We start from the raw sequence: 14,539 nt of genomic DNA, 5'->3' as shown, positions 1-14,539 counted from the left end.
TAATCTACTAGCTGCGTTTTAGAATCCAGTCTATGCTGACTCACTTTTCTAGGGAATCACCTGTGTATTTTAACCCTTTTACATTTTGGATCCCCCTGTTGTGCCCGATTTCCTTGTTCTCTTGAGGGTTTTCTTTCGAGCCTTGCCTTTTCTTTTTGCCTACTTATCTACCTAGCATTATCTCTAGTTCAAGTCTTTTAGTGCCTTTTCAAAATGACTCCTACCCATATTGGACTTGATCTCACTAGTTCCACACCACGCTAACTGACTTTGTCTCCAGTAGTTCACCTTTTATCCCTACAAGTTTTCCATGCAGGTTTTGTTTTAGGGTTTTAATATGCCTTTACTTTTGTTCATATTTGTTTTTAAATCTCCCTTTTGCTCCTCTTTCTTCTGCCCGTCCCCTTTCTAGCCTCTTCTTCGTCTCCTCCTTTTTCCCTTTCTCCTTCCATCGCCTTTCATGAGCTCACATTTTATTGGCTCCCCTCTTCAATTTTTTTTTTCTTGCCTCGTTTCTGATTCTCTTTTCCTGCCATGTTGTTTTATGTTTTCTTTCAGGTTTATTTTTCTAAATTTCAGACATATGAATCTGTCTACATATCATGTTTTCAAAAACTAATAACCCTCCCCCTACAAGGCCTGAATTACTCTTTGGGCCCCTCCTTTTCAAGCAGCTCTCCCATGATTCCCTCTTCTTTTTTAATCGTCCTCCCTTTCTTCCCCTGCTTGTCTTTGACTTTCACTCCATTTTTTTCCATTTTCTTTGCTGTCTTTCTTCCCTATGCTCGCTAGCTTCCCTTCCTTCTGTACTTTCTTCCTCATTCACTTCCCCTCCTTCTTCTCCATTTCTTCCTTTCTTCCTCCCTGTTTCTACTATGCTTTTTCTTCACCTTATTCTCTCTTCTCCCTCCTCCTACCTCTAAGCCTCCCTCATCTTTTCCCTCCCTCCTCCCACCTCTCCTCCCAATCTTTTCCCTCCCTCCTCCCAACACTCCTCCCAACTCTTCCCTCCCTCCTCCCAACACTCCTCCCAACTCTTCCCTCCCTCCTCCCAACACTCCTCCCTCATCTTTTCCCTCCCTCCTCCCACCTCTCCTCCCAATCTTTTCCCTCCCTCCTCCCAACACTCCTCCCAACTCTTCCCTTCTTCCTCCCACCCTCCTCCCATCTCTTCCCTCCCTGCTATCACCTATACTCCCTCTGCCCATCTTTATTTTTTCCTGCTCCGATCCCCCCTCCCTCCTTCCTCTTTCCTCTCTTCCTATTGTTCTTATCGTTCCCGCTCCCTCATTTATCTTTCTTTTCTTCTTGTTGTTCTCATCTGTCCCCTTCCTTTCTTCTCTTCCTCTTGATCTCATCTTTCTCCCTCCTTTGTCTTTCTTCTCTTCCTATTGTTCTCATCCTTTGCCCTCCTACCTTCCTCTTTCTACTTTTCCTCTTGTTCTCATCCTTCCCTCTCCTTCCTCTTTCCTCTCTTCCTCTGGTTCTCATCTTTCTCCCCCATCCTCTTTCTTCTCTTCCTCTTGTTCTCATTTATCACCTCCTTCCTATTTCTTTTCTTCCACTTCTTCTCATCTTTCTTCCTCCCTCTTTCCTTTCTTTTCTTCCTCTTGTTCTCAACCTTCCCCTTCCTTCCTTTCTCCTTTTCCTCTTGTTCTCATCCTTCCCCCTCCTTCCTTTATTCTCTTCCTCTTGTTCTCAACCTTCCCCATCCCTCCTTCCTCCTTTTTCTCTACCTGTTGTTCTCATCCTTTCCCCTCCTTCCTCTTTCTCCTCTTCTTCTTGTTGTCATCTTTCTCCTCCTTCCTTTCTTCTCTTCCTCTTGTTCTCATCCTTCACCCTTTTTCCTTCCTCTTTCTTCTCTTCTTTTTCCCATCGTTCTCCTCCTCCCTTTTTCTTCTCTTCCCTCTGTTCTTGTCTTTCAATCTCCTCCCTCTTTCTTCTCTTCCTCTTGGTCTCATCTTTCCCCCTCCCTCCTTCCTCTGTCTTCTCTTCCTCTTGTTCTCATTTATCACCCTCCTTCCTATTTCTTTTCTTCCACTTCTCATCTTTCTTCCTCCCTCTTTCCTTTCTTTTCTTCCTCTTGTTCTCAACCTTCCCCTTCCTTCCTTTCTCCTTTTCCTCTTGTTCTCATCCTTCCCCCTCTTTCCTTTATTCTCTTCCTCTTGTTCTCATCCCTCCAACTCCTTCCTTTTTTCTTTCCCTTGTTCTCAACCTTCCCATCCCTCCTTCCTCCTTTTTCTCTACCTGTTGTTCTCATCCTTCCCCCTCCTTCCTCTGTCTTTTCTTCTTGTTGTCATCTTTCTCCTCCTTCCTTTCTTCTCTTCCTCTTGTTCTCATCCTTCACCCCTTTTCCTTCCTCTTTCTTCTCTTCTTTTTCCCATCTTTCTCCTCCTCCCTTTTTCTTCTCTTCCCTCTGTTCTCGTCTTTCAAACTCCTCCCTCTTTCTTCTCTTCCTCTTGGTCTCATCTTTCCCCCTCCCTCCTTCCTCTGTCTTCTCTTCATCTTGTTCTCATCTTTCCTTTCTTCTTTTCTCTTCCTCTTGTTCTCATCCCTCCAACTCCTTCCTTTTTTCTTTCCTTGTTCTCATCCTTCCTTCTTTTCCTCTTTCTTTTCTTTCTCTTCTTCTCATGTTTCCCCATCCTTCCTCTTTCTTCTCTTCCTTTTGTTCTCATCCTTCACCTCTCCCCTTCCTCCTTTTTCTCTGCCTCTTGTTCTCATCTTTTCCCCTCCCTCCTTTCTTCCCTTCCTCATGTTCTCAACTTTTTTCATCCTTCCTTTCTTCTCCTCCTCTTGTTCTCATCTTTCCCCCTTCCTTTCTTCTCTTTCTCTTGTTCTTATCTTTACCCTCCTTCCTCTTTCTTATCTTCTTCTGTTCTAATCCTTCCCTCTCGTCAAGTTTCATCTCTTCCGCTAGTTCTCATCTTTCCCTCTCCCTCCTCCCTCTTTCTTTACTTCCTCTTGTTCCCATCCTTCACCCTCCTTTCTCTTTCTTCTCTTACTCTTGTTCTCATCTCTCTCCTTCCTCTTTCTCCTCTTCCTCTTGTTTTCATCTTTTGCCTGCTTCCTCTTTCTTCTCTTCCTCTTGTTCTCATCCTTCACACTCCTTCCTTTTTCTTCTCTACCTCTTGATCTCATATTTCCCCCTCCTTCCTTCCTCTTTCTTCTCTTCCTCTTGTTCTCATCCTTCACACTCCTTTCTTTTTCTTCTCTACCTCTTGATCTCATATTTCCCCCTCCCTCCTTCCTCTTTCTTCTCTTCCTATTGTTCACATCATTCCCCCTCCTTCCCTTCTTCTCCTCCTCTAATTCTCATGCTTCCCTCTCCCTCCTTCCTCTTTCTTATCTTCCTCTCTCTCATCCTTCACCCTCCTTTCTTCCTCTTTCTTCTCTTCCTCTTGTTTTCATCTTTCACCTATTTCCTCTTTCTTCTCTTCCTCATTATCTCTCCTCTCCCTCTTTCCACTCTTCCTCCTGTTCCCATCCTTCTCCCCTCCCGCATTCCTCTTCTTTCTCTTCCTCTTGTTCTCATCTTCCCCCACCTTCCTCTTTCTTTTCTTCCTCTGTTCTCATCTTTCCCCTTCCTCACTTTCTTCTCTTCCTCTTGTGATCATCCCTTCTGTTTCTTCTTCTTTTCCTCTTCTTCTCATCCTTCCTTCTCCTTCCTCTTCTCATGGTTCCCCTCCTTCCTCTTTCTCCTCTTCCTATTTTTCTCATTGTTCCTCCTGTCTCCATCCTCTTTCTCTTCCTCTTATTCTCATCTTTCGCCCTCCCTCCTGCTTTCTTCTCTTCCTCATGTTCTAAACCTTCTCCCTCCTTAATCTTCCTTCCTTCCTCTTGTTCTCATCTTTCTCTTCTTCTTCTTTCCCCTCTTCCTCTTGATCTAATCCTTCCCAATCTTCTTTCCTCTTTTTTCTCATCCTCTTGTTCTCATCCTTCTCCCTCCTTCCTCTTTCTATTCTTCCTCTTGTTCTCCTCTTTCCCCTCCCTCCTTTCTCCTCTTCCTCTTGTTCTTATCTTTCCTCTGTCCTCCATCTTCTCTTCCTCCTGTTCTCATCTTTCCCCTGCTTTTCTCATTCTTCACTTCCTATTGTTCTCATCCTTCCCATCCTTTCTCATTCTTCTGTTCCTGTGTTATCATTCCCCCTCCTTCCTCTTCTCTTCCTCTTGGTCTCATCCTACCCCTCCTTCTTCTTTCTTCTCTTCCTCTTGTTATACTTCTCCCTCCTTCCTCTTTCTTCTCCTCCACTTGTTCTCATCTTTCCCCCTTCCTCTTTCTTCTCTTCCTCTTGTTCTCATCCTACCCTCTTCCTTTCTCCTCTTCCTCCTATTCTTACTTTCCCCCTACTTCCTTTTTCTTCTCTTCCTCATGTTCTCCTCTCCCCCCCCCTCTTGGTCTCATCTTTCCCCTCCTTCCTCTTTCTTATCTTACTCTTGTTCTCATCCTCCTCCCTCCTTCCTCTTTCTTCTCTTCCCTTCTTCCTCCCACCCCTCCTCCCATCTCTTCCCTCCCTGCTATCACCTCTACTCCCTCTGCCCATCTTTATTTTTTCCTGCTCCGATCCTTTTTGCTCCCTCCTTCCTCTTTCCTCTCTTCCTATTGTTCTTATCGTTCCCGCTCCCTCATTCATCTTTCTTCTCTTCTCTTGTTCTCATCTTTCTCCTTTTTCTTCCTCTTGTTCTCATCTGTCCCCTTCCTTCCTCTTTCTTCTCTTCCTCTTGATCTCATCTTTCTCTCTCTGTCTTTCTTCTCTTCCTATTGTTCTCATCCTTCCCCCTCCTACCTTCCTCTTCCTTCTTTTCCTCTTGTTCTCATCCTTCCCTCTCCTTCCTCTTTCCTCTCTTCCTATTCTTATCATTCCCACTCCCTCATTCATCTTTCTTCTCTTCATCTTGTTCTTATTTATCACCCTCCTTCCTATTTCTTCTCTTCCACTTCTCATCTTTCTTACTCCCTCTTTCTTCTCTTCCTCTTGTTCTCGACCTTCACCTTCCTTCTTCTTTCTTCTCTTCCTCTGGTTATCATCTTTCCCCTCCCCTTCCTCTTTCTCCTTTTCCTCCTATTCTCATCAATACCCTCCTTCCTCTTTCTTCTTTTCCTCTTGTTCTCATTCTTCCCCTCCTTCTGCTTTCTCTTCTCCCTCTTGTTATCCTTCCCCTCCTTTCTCTTTTCTTCCTCTTTTCTCATCCTTTACACTCCTTCCTCTTTCTCCTCTTCCTTTTGTTCTCATCCTTCCCCATCCCTCCTTCCTTTTTTCTCTACGTCATTCTCATCCTTCCCCCTCCTTCCTCTTCCTTTTCTTCATGTTCTCATCATTCCCCTCCTTCCTTTCTTTTCTTCCTGTTGTTCTCATTTCCCCCTCCTTCTACTTTCTCCTCTTCCTCTTATTCTCATCCTTCCCCTCCTTCTACTTTCTCCTCTAGCTCTTATTCTCATCCTTCCCCTCCGACCTCTTTCTCCGCTTACTCTTGTTCTCATCCTTCCCTCTCCTTCCTCTTTCTTCTCTTCCTCATGTTCTCCTCTTTCCCCCTCCCTCCTTCATCTTTCTTCTCTTCCTCTTGTTCTCATCATTCCCTCTCCTTCCTCTTTCTCCTTTTCTTCTGGTTGTCATCTTTCTCCTTCCTCTTTCCTCTCTTCCTCTTGTTCTCATCTTTCACCCTCTTTCTTCTCTTCTTCTTCTTCCCATCTCTCTCTCCCTCCCTCTTTCTTCTCTTACTCTTGGTCTCATCTTTCCCCCTCCCTCTTCCCTCTTTCTTCTCTTCCTCTTGTTCTCATCCCTCCAACTTCTTCCCTTTTCTTTTTCTTGTTCTCATCCTTCATTCTCCGACTTTCTTTTCTTTCTCTTCTTCTCATGTTTCCCCATCCTTCCTCTTTCTTCTCTTCCTTTTGTTCTCATCCTTCACCTCTCCCCTTCCTCCTTTTTCTCTACCTCGTTTTCATCTTTCCCCCTCCCACCTTCTTCTTTCTTCCCTTCCTCATTTTCTCAACTTTTTTCATCCTTCCTTTCTTCTCCTCCTCTTGTTCTCATCTTTTCCCCTTCCTCTTTCTTCTCTTTCTCTTGTTCTTATCTTTACCCTCCTTCCTCCTTCTTCCCTTCCTCTTGTTCTCATACTTCTCCCTCCTTCCTCTTATCTTCCTCTGTTCTAATCCTTGCCTGTCCATCCTCTTTCTTCTCTTCCTCTTGTTCTCATCCTTCACCTCTCTCCTTCCTCTTTTTTCTCTACCTCTTGTTCTCATCTTTCCTCTTCCCTCCTCCTTCTTTCTTCCCTTCCTCATGTTCTCAACTTTTTTCATCCTTCTTTTCTTCTCTTCTTCTTGATCTCATCCTTCCCCCATCTTCCTCATTCTCCTCTTCCTCTTGTTCTTATCTTTCCCCTCCTTGTACTTTCTTCTCTTCTTCTTGGTCTCATCCTTTCCTCTCCTTCCTCATTCATCTCTTCCTGTGTTTTCATCCTTCCAACTCCTTCCTCTTTCTTATGTTCCTCTTCTTCTCATCCTTGCCCCTCCTTCCTCATTCTACTCTTCCTCTTGTTCTCGTCCTTTCCCCTCATTTCTTTCTTTTCCTCCACTTGTTCTCATCATTACTTCTCCTTCCTCTTCCTCCTCTTCTTGTTCACATCCTTCACCCTCCTTCTTCATTCTTCCCTATATCTTGGTCTGATCCTTCCCCGTCCTTCCTCTTTCTTCTTTTCCACTTGTTCTCATCCTTCCCCTCCATCCTTCCTCTTTCCTCTTTTCCTCTTGTTCTCATCCTTCCCCCTCTATCCTTCCTCTTACTTCTTTTCCTTTTGTTATCATCTGTCCCTCTCTTTCCTTTTTCTTCTCTCGTCTTGTTCTAATTTTCTCCTCCTCCCTGTTTGTCCTTTTTGTCTTGTTCTCATCCTTCACCCTCCTTCCTCATTCTTCTCTTGCTTTTGGTCTTGCCTTTCCCCCTCCCTAATTCCTGTTTCTCCTCCTCCTCTTGTTCTCATCTTTCCCTCTTGTCCTCTTTCTTCTCTTCCTCTTGTTCTCATCTTTCCGACTCCCTCCTTCCTCTTCCTTCTCTTCCTCCTGTTCTCATTCTTCCCCCTACTTCCCTCCTACTTCTCTTCCCCTTTTTGTCATCCTTCCCCCTCCTTCCTCTTTCTTCTCTTCCTCTTGATCTCATCTTTCCCCCTTCTTCCTCTTCTCTTCCTCTTGTTCTCAATCTTCCCTCTCCTTCCTCTTTCTCCTCTTCTTCTTGTTCTTACATTTCCCCTACTTCCTGTTTCTTCTCTTCCTCATGTTCTCCTCTTTCCCCCTCCCTCCTTCCTCTTTCTCCTCTTCCTCTTGTTGTTATCCTTCCTCATCCCTCCTTCCCCTTTTTTTCTCATCCTCTTGTTCTCATCCTTCTCCCTCCTTTTTCTTTCTTTTCTTCCTCTTGTTCTCTTATTTCCCCTTCTTCTTCTTTCTCTGCTTCCTCTTGTTTTTATATTTCCTCTCTGTCCTCCTTCTTCTCTTCCTCTTGTTTTCATCTTTCCCCTGCTTTTCATATTCTTCACTTCCTGTTGTTCTCATCCTTCCCCATCCTCCTCATTCTTCTGTTCCTGTGTTCTCATCATTCCCCCTCCTTCCTCTTCTCTTCCTCTTGTTCTCATCCTTCCCTCTCCATCCTCTTTCTCATCTTCTTCTTGTTCTTACATTTCCCCTACTTCCTTTTTCTTCTCTTCCTCATGTTCTCTTTCCCCCTCCCTCCTTCCTCTTTCCACTCTTCCTCTTATTCCCATCCTTCCCCCTCCCGCATTTCTTTTTTCTCTTCCTCTTGTTCTCATCTTCCCCCTCCTTGTTCTTTCTTTTCTTCCTCTTGGCCTCATCTTTCCTCACCTTCATCTATCTTCTCTTCCTCTTGTTCTCAACCTTCCCCTTCATTCCTCTCGTCTCTTCCTCTTGCTCATCTTTCCCACCCTCTTCCACATTTTCCTTTCTTTTAATTCTCCCCCTTCTTCTCTTTCTTCCTCTCTCCTTCCTTCTTTTTTCCCACTCTCGTCCCTGTTATGTACCTCCATTGTTCCTTCTTTTTCTTGTTTTATCATCATTCCTTCTTTTCTCCTTCCCTTCCTCCTCCTTTTTCTCCTCTCTTTCCTTTTCTGTTTCCTTCCCTCCAACCTCCTTCCCATCTTTCTTCCTCCTCCTTCCAGTCTCATTTTCTCTTTCTTCCTCTTTCAAACAACATCTTCATAATTTATTTACTTTAAGTCTCTCTACAGGAAGGATCACAAGTATGGTGTCTCCTCTCCCTACTTCATTTTAAAGAATACTGTCTCCTTTCATCCAAGCCTCTTTCCTCTTTGTACCTTACAATCCCCTCTTTCCCTCCTTACCTTTTACTTACTTTTAGAAAAGCTCTCCACTTCTTTAACTTTGTAGGGCTGAAGTCTCTTAGATATCTCTGCACACCTTTGCAAGTTCATTGGACTTCCTTCTTTAGTAATCCCTTTCAAATCCCTCTCTCACCATCACAATCTTCCTTTTTATTCCTTTCCTACTGACTCTCCCTTCCTTGTTTACCTTTCCTCCTTGTCCTCCCCTCCCATCTCTTCTCTATTTTGTCTTCATCTCTCTCTCCTCCCACAAACACATTCATGCTGGAGTCTACTGGTTGCTCCTGGTCTTTCTTTACTCTCTCCTTGTCTTCATTGGTTCTCGTTATATCTTTGCCTACTAGGTGCTTTATCTTGTCCAAGTTTTTTTGCTCTTTTTTCCCCTATTACTTGCTTTGTACATTTTAATATTCTCTTGATATTTGTATATTATCCTTTTCTTGATGTAATTTCTGTAATTTATTTCTGCTCTTACTGGCTTGTTAAACTTTTCTTTTTAATGTTTTCTTACTGCCTGCTCAACTTACTTCTCTCATTTGCTTCTGGGTTTCTTACCTGAGTGTACATGCTATCTTCTCTTCCTGGCTGTTTGTTAAACTATGTATTTACTTGTTAGCTATATGTATTGTGAATATACGTTTGTTAACTGGATCAGTAACTGGAAAGTGCATCACAGAGTACCTGACACAGGTACTGAGGGCTCCTAGTACTTACTTTTGCAGGGACATTTTAAAAAACTGTGTGAGCATAAGGTGGTTTGATGTGGACACTAATAGTCAATACATTGTTGCTCAGCTTCCACTCATCCACTAAGTCTTTTATTTTCTCTCTCCTATCTCTCTCACCTGTTTCAGGTTGTCTTTTGCTTTCAGGGACGGTTGCTTCCCGCTTTTTCTTTACACTTTCTTCTTTACTATCTTTTTCTTGCAGTTTTTGTAAATGGTAGGCCATTCTTTTTTGAAGCATTACTTGTTTCTGCAAAATATTAAAAATACATTACATAGGTTTCAAATTCAAATAGAAACCTGACAGTAAAAATACAACATAGATTATTTCAAATGTGATGATGTTCCTGAGGTAGACCTGTGTTCCTGTCTGGAGATACCCAAATTTACAATGAATTTGAAGAGAGGTACTAAGAGGCAAGTTTCCTTTTATGTGCATGTGTGCATGTGTGCGTGCTCTCTTACAATCTGGAGATTTAAGCTAGGGTCTTGTACATGCTAGGCAATCCCTTTACTGTTAAGGAAAACATATTTTAGTAACAACTCAATCTAATTTAACTTTCTGGAGACTCTTTCTTAAAATATAGATTGGGGCTAGAATCAATACCGATTGGGGCTCCATCAATAACTATCTCCTGAAAATTCATACTTTAAAATATAAAATTGCGGCAAAAGCCTTTCTTAAGACAGCCCAAGTCCAGCAAAAGCTGACTACCTTTTGGTTAATTTCCTCTCTGATTTTTCGCCGATGTTCGTCAGCTTTTGCTTCTCGCTTAACTTCTTCTCCAATCTTTGATAGAAGTGTCATCTCCTTGGATTGCCATTCCTATGGGACATGCCATTACAGTTCTCAGCATATGTCTACTTCATTTTAAAACTATTTTCTTTTTCCCCAACCAATATGCAAATGAGGTCAAATCAATGGCCTAACACATTTTGGGTCAATAATAAAGCAAATCTTGCACTGACTTGTGAACTTGCTTATTTATCTGCCATTCCCTGGGACTGTCCTGCTGGATATGATGAAGTGGAACAGGAAAGAAATTATTTTGTTATTACAACCATGAAGCCAGCACAAACGTGACTCTGAAGATGAATCTCAAAAGATACTGGCAAAAGGGTGTTGACTTCTAACTCAGGGAAGACATCACATGTACTTGGCTGCTCTTAAAGGTATTCTGACAGAGAAACTAAACAAATAGCCATGCCAGAAATCATGTGGAGGTCAAAGGACAACTCTACGGACTTAGCTCTCTACTTACAACTTCACATATGTTCTGGGACTTGAACTTAGGTCACCAGGCTTGCAGCGGAAGTGCCTTTCCCAGTGAATCCTTCTAGCCTGGTTTCTTTTCTAAACTCAACTTCAAAGGATAGAGTGAATCTGTTCAAGTAGTTTGCAGAAAAAAAGAACCATGCAAGTTTCCCATTTAAAATTACTCCTCACCTCTTCAATCTCTTTGTGTTGATTCAGTTTTGTTTGAACATTATGCCAATGTAGTCTGTCTTCTTCTTCTAACTGCAGTGTGTTTCGTCTTCCCAAGGTGTCTTCAATTTTGTCTAGTTCTTTATTAATCATACGCAAATGTCTAAGTAGAAGTGAAACAAAGGAATGTAAGTCTTTCAGGATACCTGCCACTCTGGAAATCTGCAATATCAACATGCATTCTGGTATACTCTAAGATGAATGGATGGATTATAGGAACCACATCATGAGTAGTAACTAGCTTTCAATTAAGATAAAATTTTTGAAAAAGAAAAAGTGTACAATTTTTTTCCCTTTAGCTTCTAAGGCTGCAGCTTGATTTCTGCATGGTATGTGTGATTAGTAGCTGAAGGAAAATACCCAGTTGTTAGAGGAATGGCATGTTTACTTTAGCATCAGATAAAGTTGCAGCAATTTGATCATTGTGACTTTAAAATAATTTACTTAAACTCATGTTTGATATGTGTTAAAGATACCCTCTCTCCCTCTGGCACCACAGACCTGGCTTTCACTAGATCAGTGATTTCTTTATTAATCATATGCAAATGTCTAAGTAGAAGTGAAATAAAGGAATGTAAGTCTTTCAGAATACCTGCCACTCTGGAACTCTGCGATATCAACATGCAATCTGGTATACTCTGAGATGAATGGATGGATTATAGGAACAATTGTTATTTCTTCAATAACAGTTTGACTTGCCTCTTGGGCTCCTAGCCGCTCCAGTTTCTCAGGTAGAAACTGAACTTCCTAGCCTTAGGAACAAGGTTCCCAATCCCTGTACCTCTTGATGTCATTTTTATAGTTTAATTTTTTAAATTGTGTGTTGGTGTTTTGTCCAAAAGTAAGTCTGTGCACCATGTGCATGCAGGGCCTGTGGAGGGCATCAGATCCCTTAAAACTGGAGTTATCGATAGTTGTGAACCACCATGAGGGTACTGGGATTCAGACTCTAGTCCACTGGGGGAGCAGGCCCCCTTGATTACCTCTTTAGTTCCCCATGTTGAAAATGCTGAGGGCCTTCAATGTGTCTAGTACCTTTCTGACTCCATCTTCAATTCTTTCTTTTTTTTTTTTGCAGTTTTGGGGGTCTCTAGTGTGCCCATTTTGAAATATGCTCGAACCCTGACTCTACCTTCTTTTTATTATATGGTCTTGATGCGGGGAAGTCTTCTTCCCTTCTCGTAACAACCACTGCTGAAATGAGGCAGCAGCGGCAGCTTCGTCACAAGCTCGTCTCTCTTCGTTCAGCTTATTCACCTGGCTTTCTATAATTTTCTGTAAGAAAACAATTATTGAATGTCAGATGCTTGACAGAAATAAACCTTTCCTTTGATATATTTTCTTTAAATTTAATCTTAAGTAAATGTTCTGACTATTACAAACTGTTAATTCTGCTAACCAGCTTTTAGGCTTTGCATGGCCTCATCCCACAAATAAACTTTTTATATGTAGTAAATCAAATGGGATCTCTATCTTTTACAGATTCTTTATAGGGGCATTATTCCTGGAATATTTTAAGGAAATATTGTGCAAAGAGTCTAGCTTTTCACAAATCTTTTCATGGGTCCCATGAAAATAAAACAAACTCAAATATTTAACTTACTTGTTCCCTGACATAATTTCTCTCAAAGTCAATTTTTAAAGTGGTAAGATATTGTCTGTATTTGTTCAACTCTTTTAAGGAACATATGACCTAAAATTCAAAATGAAAAACATTATAAAGTTTGAAAATTACAACATGTTTATAGAAGTGAAGATGAACACTCATTTTAGTGACAGTTGTGGGATACAGTGTAAGAATGCAGTTTTGGTGACATTTGGGTAGTCAGGATCTTTAGACAGTTGATGACCCACCAGAGATTTTTCTAAATAGTTCACTAACATAGCTCCAACTTAAAGTTCCTTCTCGAGACATGAAAATAAATGTGTCAGTGCATTCACATACCAAAAACTGCAAATTATCTTTTCCCATCACTGAAAAATTGTCAACTAGAAAGCAGCTTTTACAAGAAAAAACTAGGCATTTTACTGGCTTCTTTCTGCGATATCTGCTAGTGTTCTACTAGAAGTTGGCAATGGTATTAAAGCACCTAGCAAGTGCCTAGAGTTTGCTGGACAGAAGCAGGCCTCCACGCACTTTGTTATTGCTGGTGATGTATCCTCCCTGTCTTAGTTTCTTGAGCATGTCTTTTCGTCTGAAGTATGCTTTAAGATGTGGATCGTGAAGACTTTGGTAGGTGGTTTCCATGAGTCTACAGTAAGGATCACTAAGATTAAAACCAAAAGATGGCCGATAAAGCTGCAAAAAGAAACATATTTGAAATTATTGCAAATGCAAAATTCATGAAAATACACTTTTAAACATCAGTTTATTGAAATAATTAGAATGTTCACTGGAAATAAAATACACAAGCAGAAACGGAAGTGAAAGAATGTAATGGGTTGATCTGGGTAAATATAATGCCCTTCAATGAACTTCCCTCTCTTCTCCCCTCTAATTTTTACTTTAGAGGTGGCACGTGGAATACTATTTATGAACTCTGTGCTTGATATACCTATAGCCTCTACCTTAGTCCAGTTCCTGTATACATAGGTCAGGATAGACTGTCAGCAAAGAGACGAGAATACATGCAAAGTTTCAGGAGCCAGATGAACCAAGGCACAGAAGTAGAAATCAGCATGTTGTATATGTGTATGCCAGAAAGATCACAACCTGTCAAGCTGAGGCTGTGGTTGAAGAAAAGTCTGGATGGAGTGATTGCAGCTCTTTCTGGGGCTTTCCATCATTAAAGTGAGTTTAAAGACTTTAAAACATTGCAGCTCACTTAATTCCATTTGTGTGAAACTGAAGGTGATATACAAAGTGCAATCATAACAAAATGTTTCAAATTTAACAGCGAAAAAGGGCAAAGAAAACCACTTAAACACCATTAAAACATAGTTTACCTTTTCACTTATATTTGTGGTATAGAATATGTTAGTACTTCCTGGGATAATAGGTAGTTTCGCCCCCAGGGGTAAGTCCAACAGGCTAGATGGTCCAATCTTCGGAACAACAGGTTTCTGTCTCTTCTGTGGGAAAGAAATGCAAATGTTTGTCTTTTCTACTAGGAAGTGTTCATTTAGTTTACATCAGTTGTCACACCTGAACCAGATAGCACAACCCAGGTTGTTAGGCACCTGGGTGGAAGGATCCGCCTGGCTGCAAAGCAAGAAGACCTTACCTCCCCACTTCCTAAGCCAGCACCCTACTTCTGGGTCCTGCCCAGGTTAGTATAAGTCAGTGGCACCTTGAGTCACCCGTTGCCCTGGTCAGAAAGGTGGGAGGCTCCATTGTGAAAAATTCTGTCCTGTACCTGCCCCTCAGCCAGAGTCTTTCCCCATGATTCTACCTGCTGGCCTGAAACTTGCCCTGACCAAGAAAGAAGGGCAATGAATAAATGGACACTATAGAGGGCCCACCACTCACGGTACTACAAGTGTCTTTGTCAGTTTTGAGGTTGCCAGAAGCCGCTTTGGAGGCGGCAGCCTCGGCAGCCTTCAAACAGTTGTTCAGGTACAAGTCCATGGCTACCCGTCAGCCCCCAAGGGCTGGGGGCTGAGGGAGTGGACTGTCTTCTGGTCTCCCTTCCTGCGACTGTCTTCTCCGGTGTCTGGATCAAGACTGAGCCAAGGCCCTAGACAGCCTGGTAACAGGACCTCAAGAACGCACACATCACAATGCTGCCTTGCTGACATCCTTAGTGGGCGCCCTCAAGGCCACGCCCAATGGGCGTCGCCCTTAAGACACGTCATACCAGCAGAGATCACCCAGTAGAAGTTTCCAAAATAGATGTGGCTCAACAGAAGTAGCTCTAACAGATGCCACTTCAACCGCTGTCGGTTTCTAAAGAAGATGCCAACAAAGACATTGCCTCAACACACACCGCCCAACCCACAATCCCTCCATGGGTTGCCCCGATAGACATTGTTCCAGCTGATGTCGAGC

At 42.3% G+C, this 14,539-nt stretch overlaps 1 protein-coding gene across 3 annotated transcripts in view; it reads right to left on the bottom strand.

The window, feature by feature from the left end:
• Positions 1-14,287, bottom strand: part of LOC114688789 (fibrous sheath-interacting protein 2-like) — a 41,432-nt gene extending 27,145 nt beyond the window's left edge. For 2 of the 3 annotated variants that reach the window (XM_037199222.1, XM_037199223.1), the window contains exons 1-8: positions 14,021-14,286; positions 13,498-13,623; positions 12,689-12,850; positions 12,155-12,244; positions 11,684-11,826; positions 10,513-10,654; positions 9,781-9,891; positions 9,186-9,315 (exon numbers count right to left, since the gene is read on the bottom strand). In XM_037199222.1, the coding sequence (XP_037055117.1) occupies positions 9,186-9,315; positions 9,781-9,891; positions 10,513-10,654; positions 11,684-11,826; positions 12,155-12,244; positions 12,689-12,850; positions 13,498-13,623; positions 14,021-14,119 (1,003 nt within the window). In that variant the 5' untranslated portion in view covers positions 14,120-14,286. Of the gene's footprint in view, positions 1-9,185; positions 9,316-9,780; positions 9,892-10,512; positions 10,655-11,683; positions 11,827-12,154; positions 12,245-12,688; positions 12,851-13,497; positions 13,624-14,020 lie in introns of all 3 variants that reach the window. The other variant, XM_037199224.1, reaches the window with a different exon arrangement.
• Between the last annotated feature and the right edge of the window lie 252 nt (positions 14,288-14,539).

The sequence above is a fragment of the Peromyscus leucopus genome, chromosome X (genome assembly GCF_004664715.2).
Source record: "Peromyscus leucopus breed LL Stock chromosome X, UCI_PerLeu_2.1, whole genome shotgun sequence".
NCBI classification, from domain to species: Eukaryota; Metazoa; Chordata; class Mammalia; order Rodentia; family Cricetidae; genus Peromyscus; species Peromyscus leucopus.
Note: the sequence above shows the minus strand (reverse complement) of the source record. Positions and strands in the feature narration are given on the sequence as shown.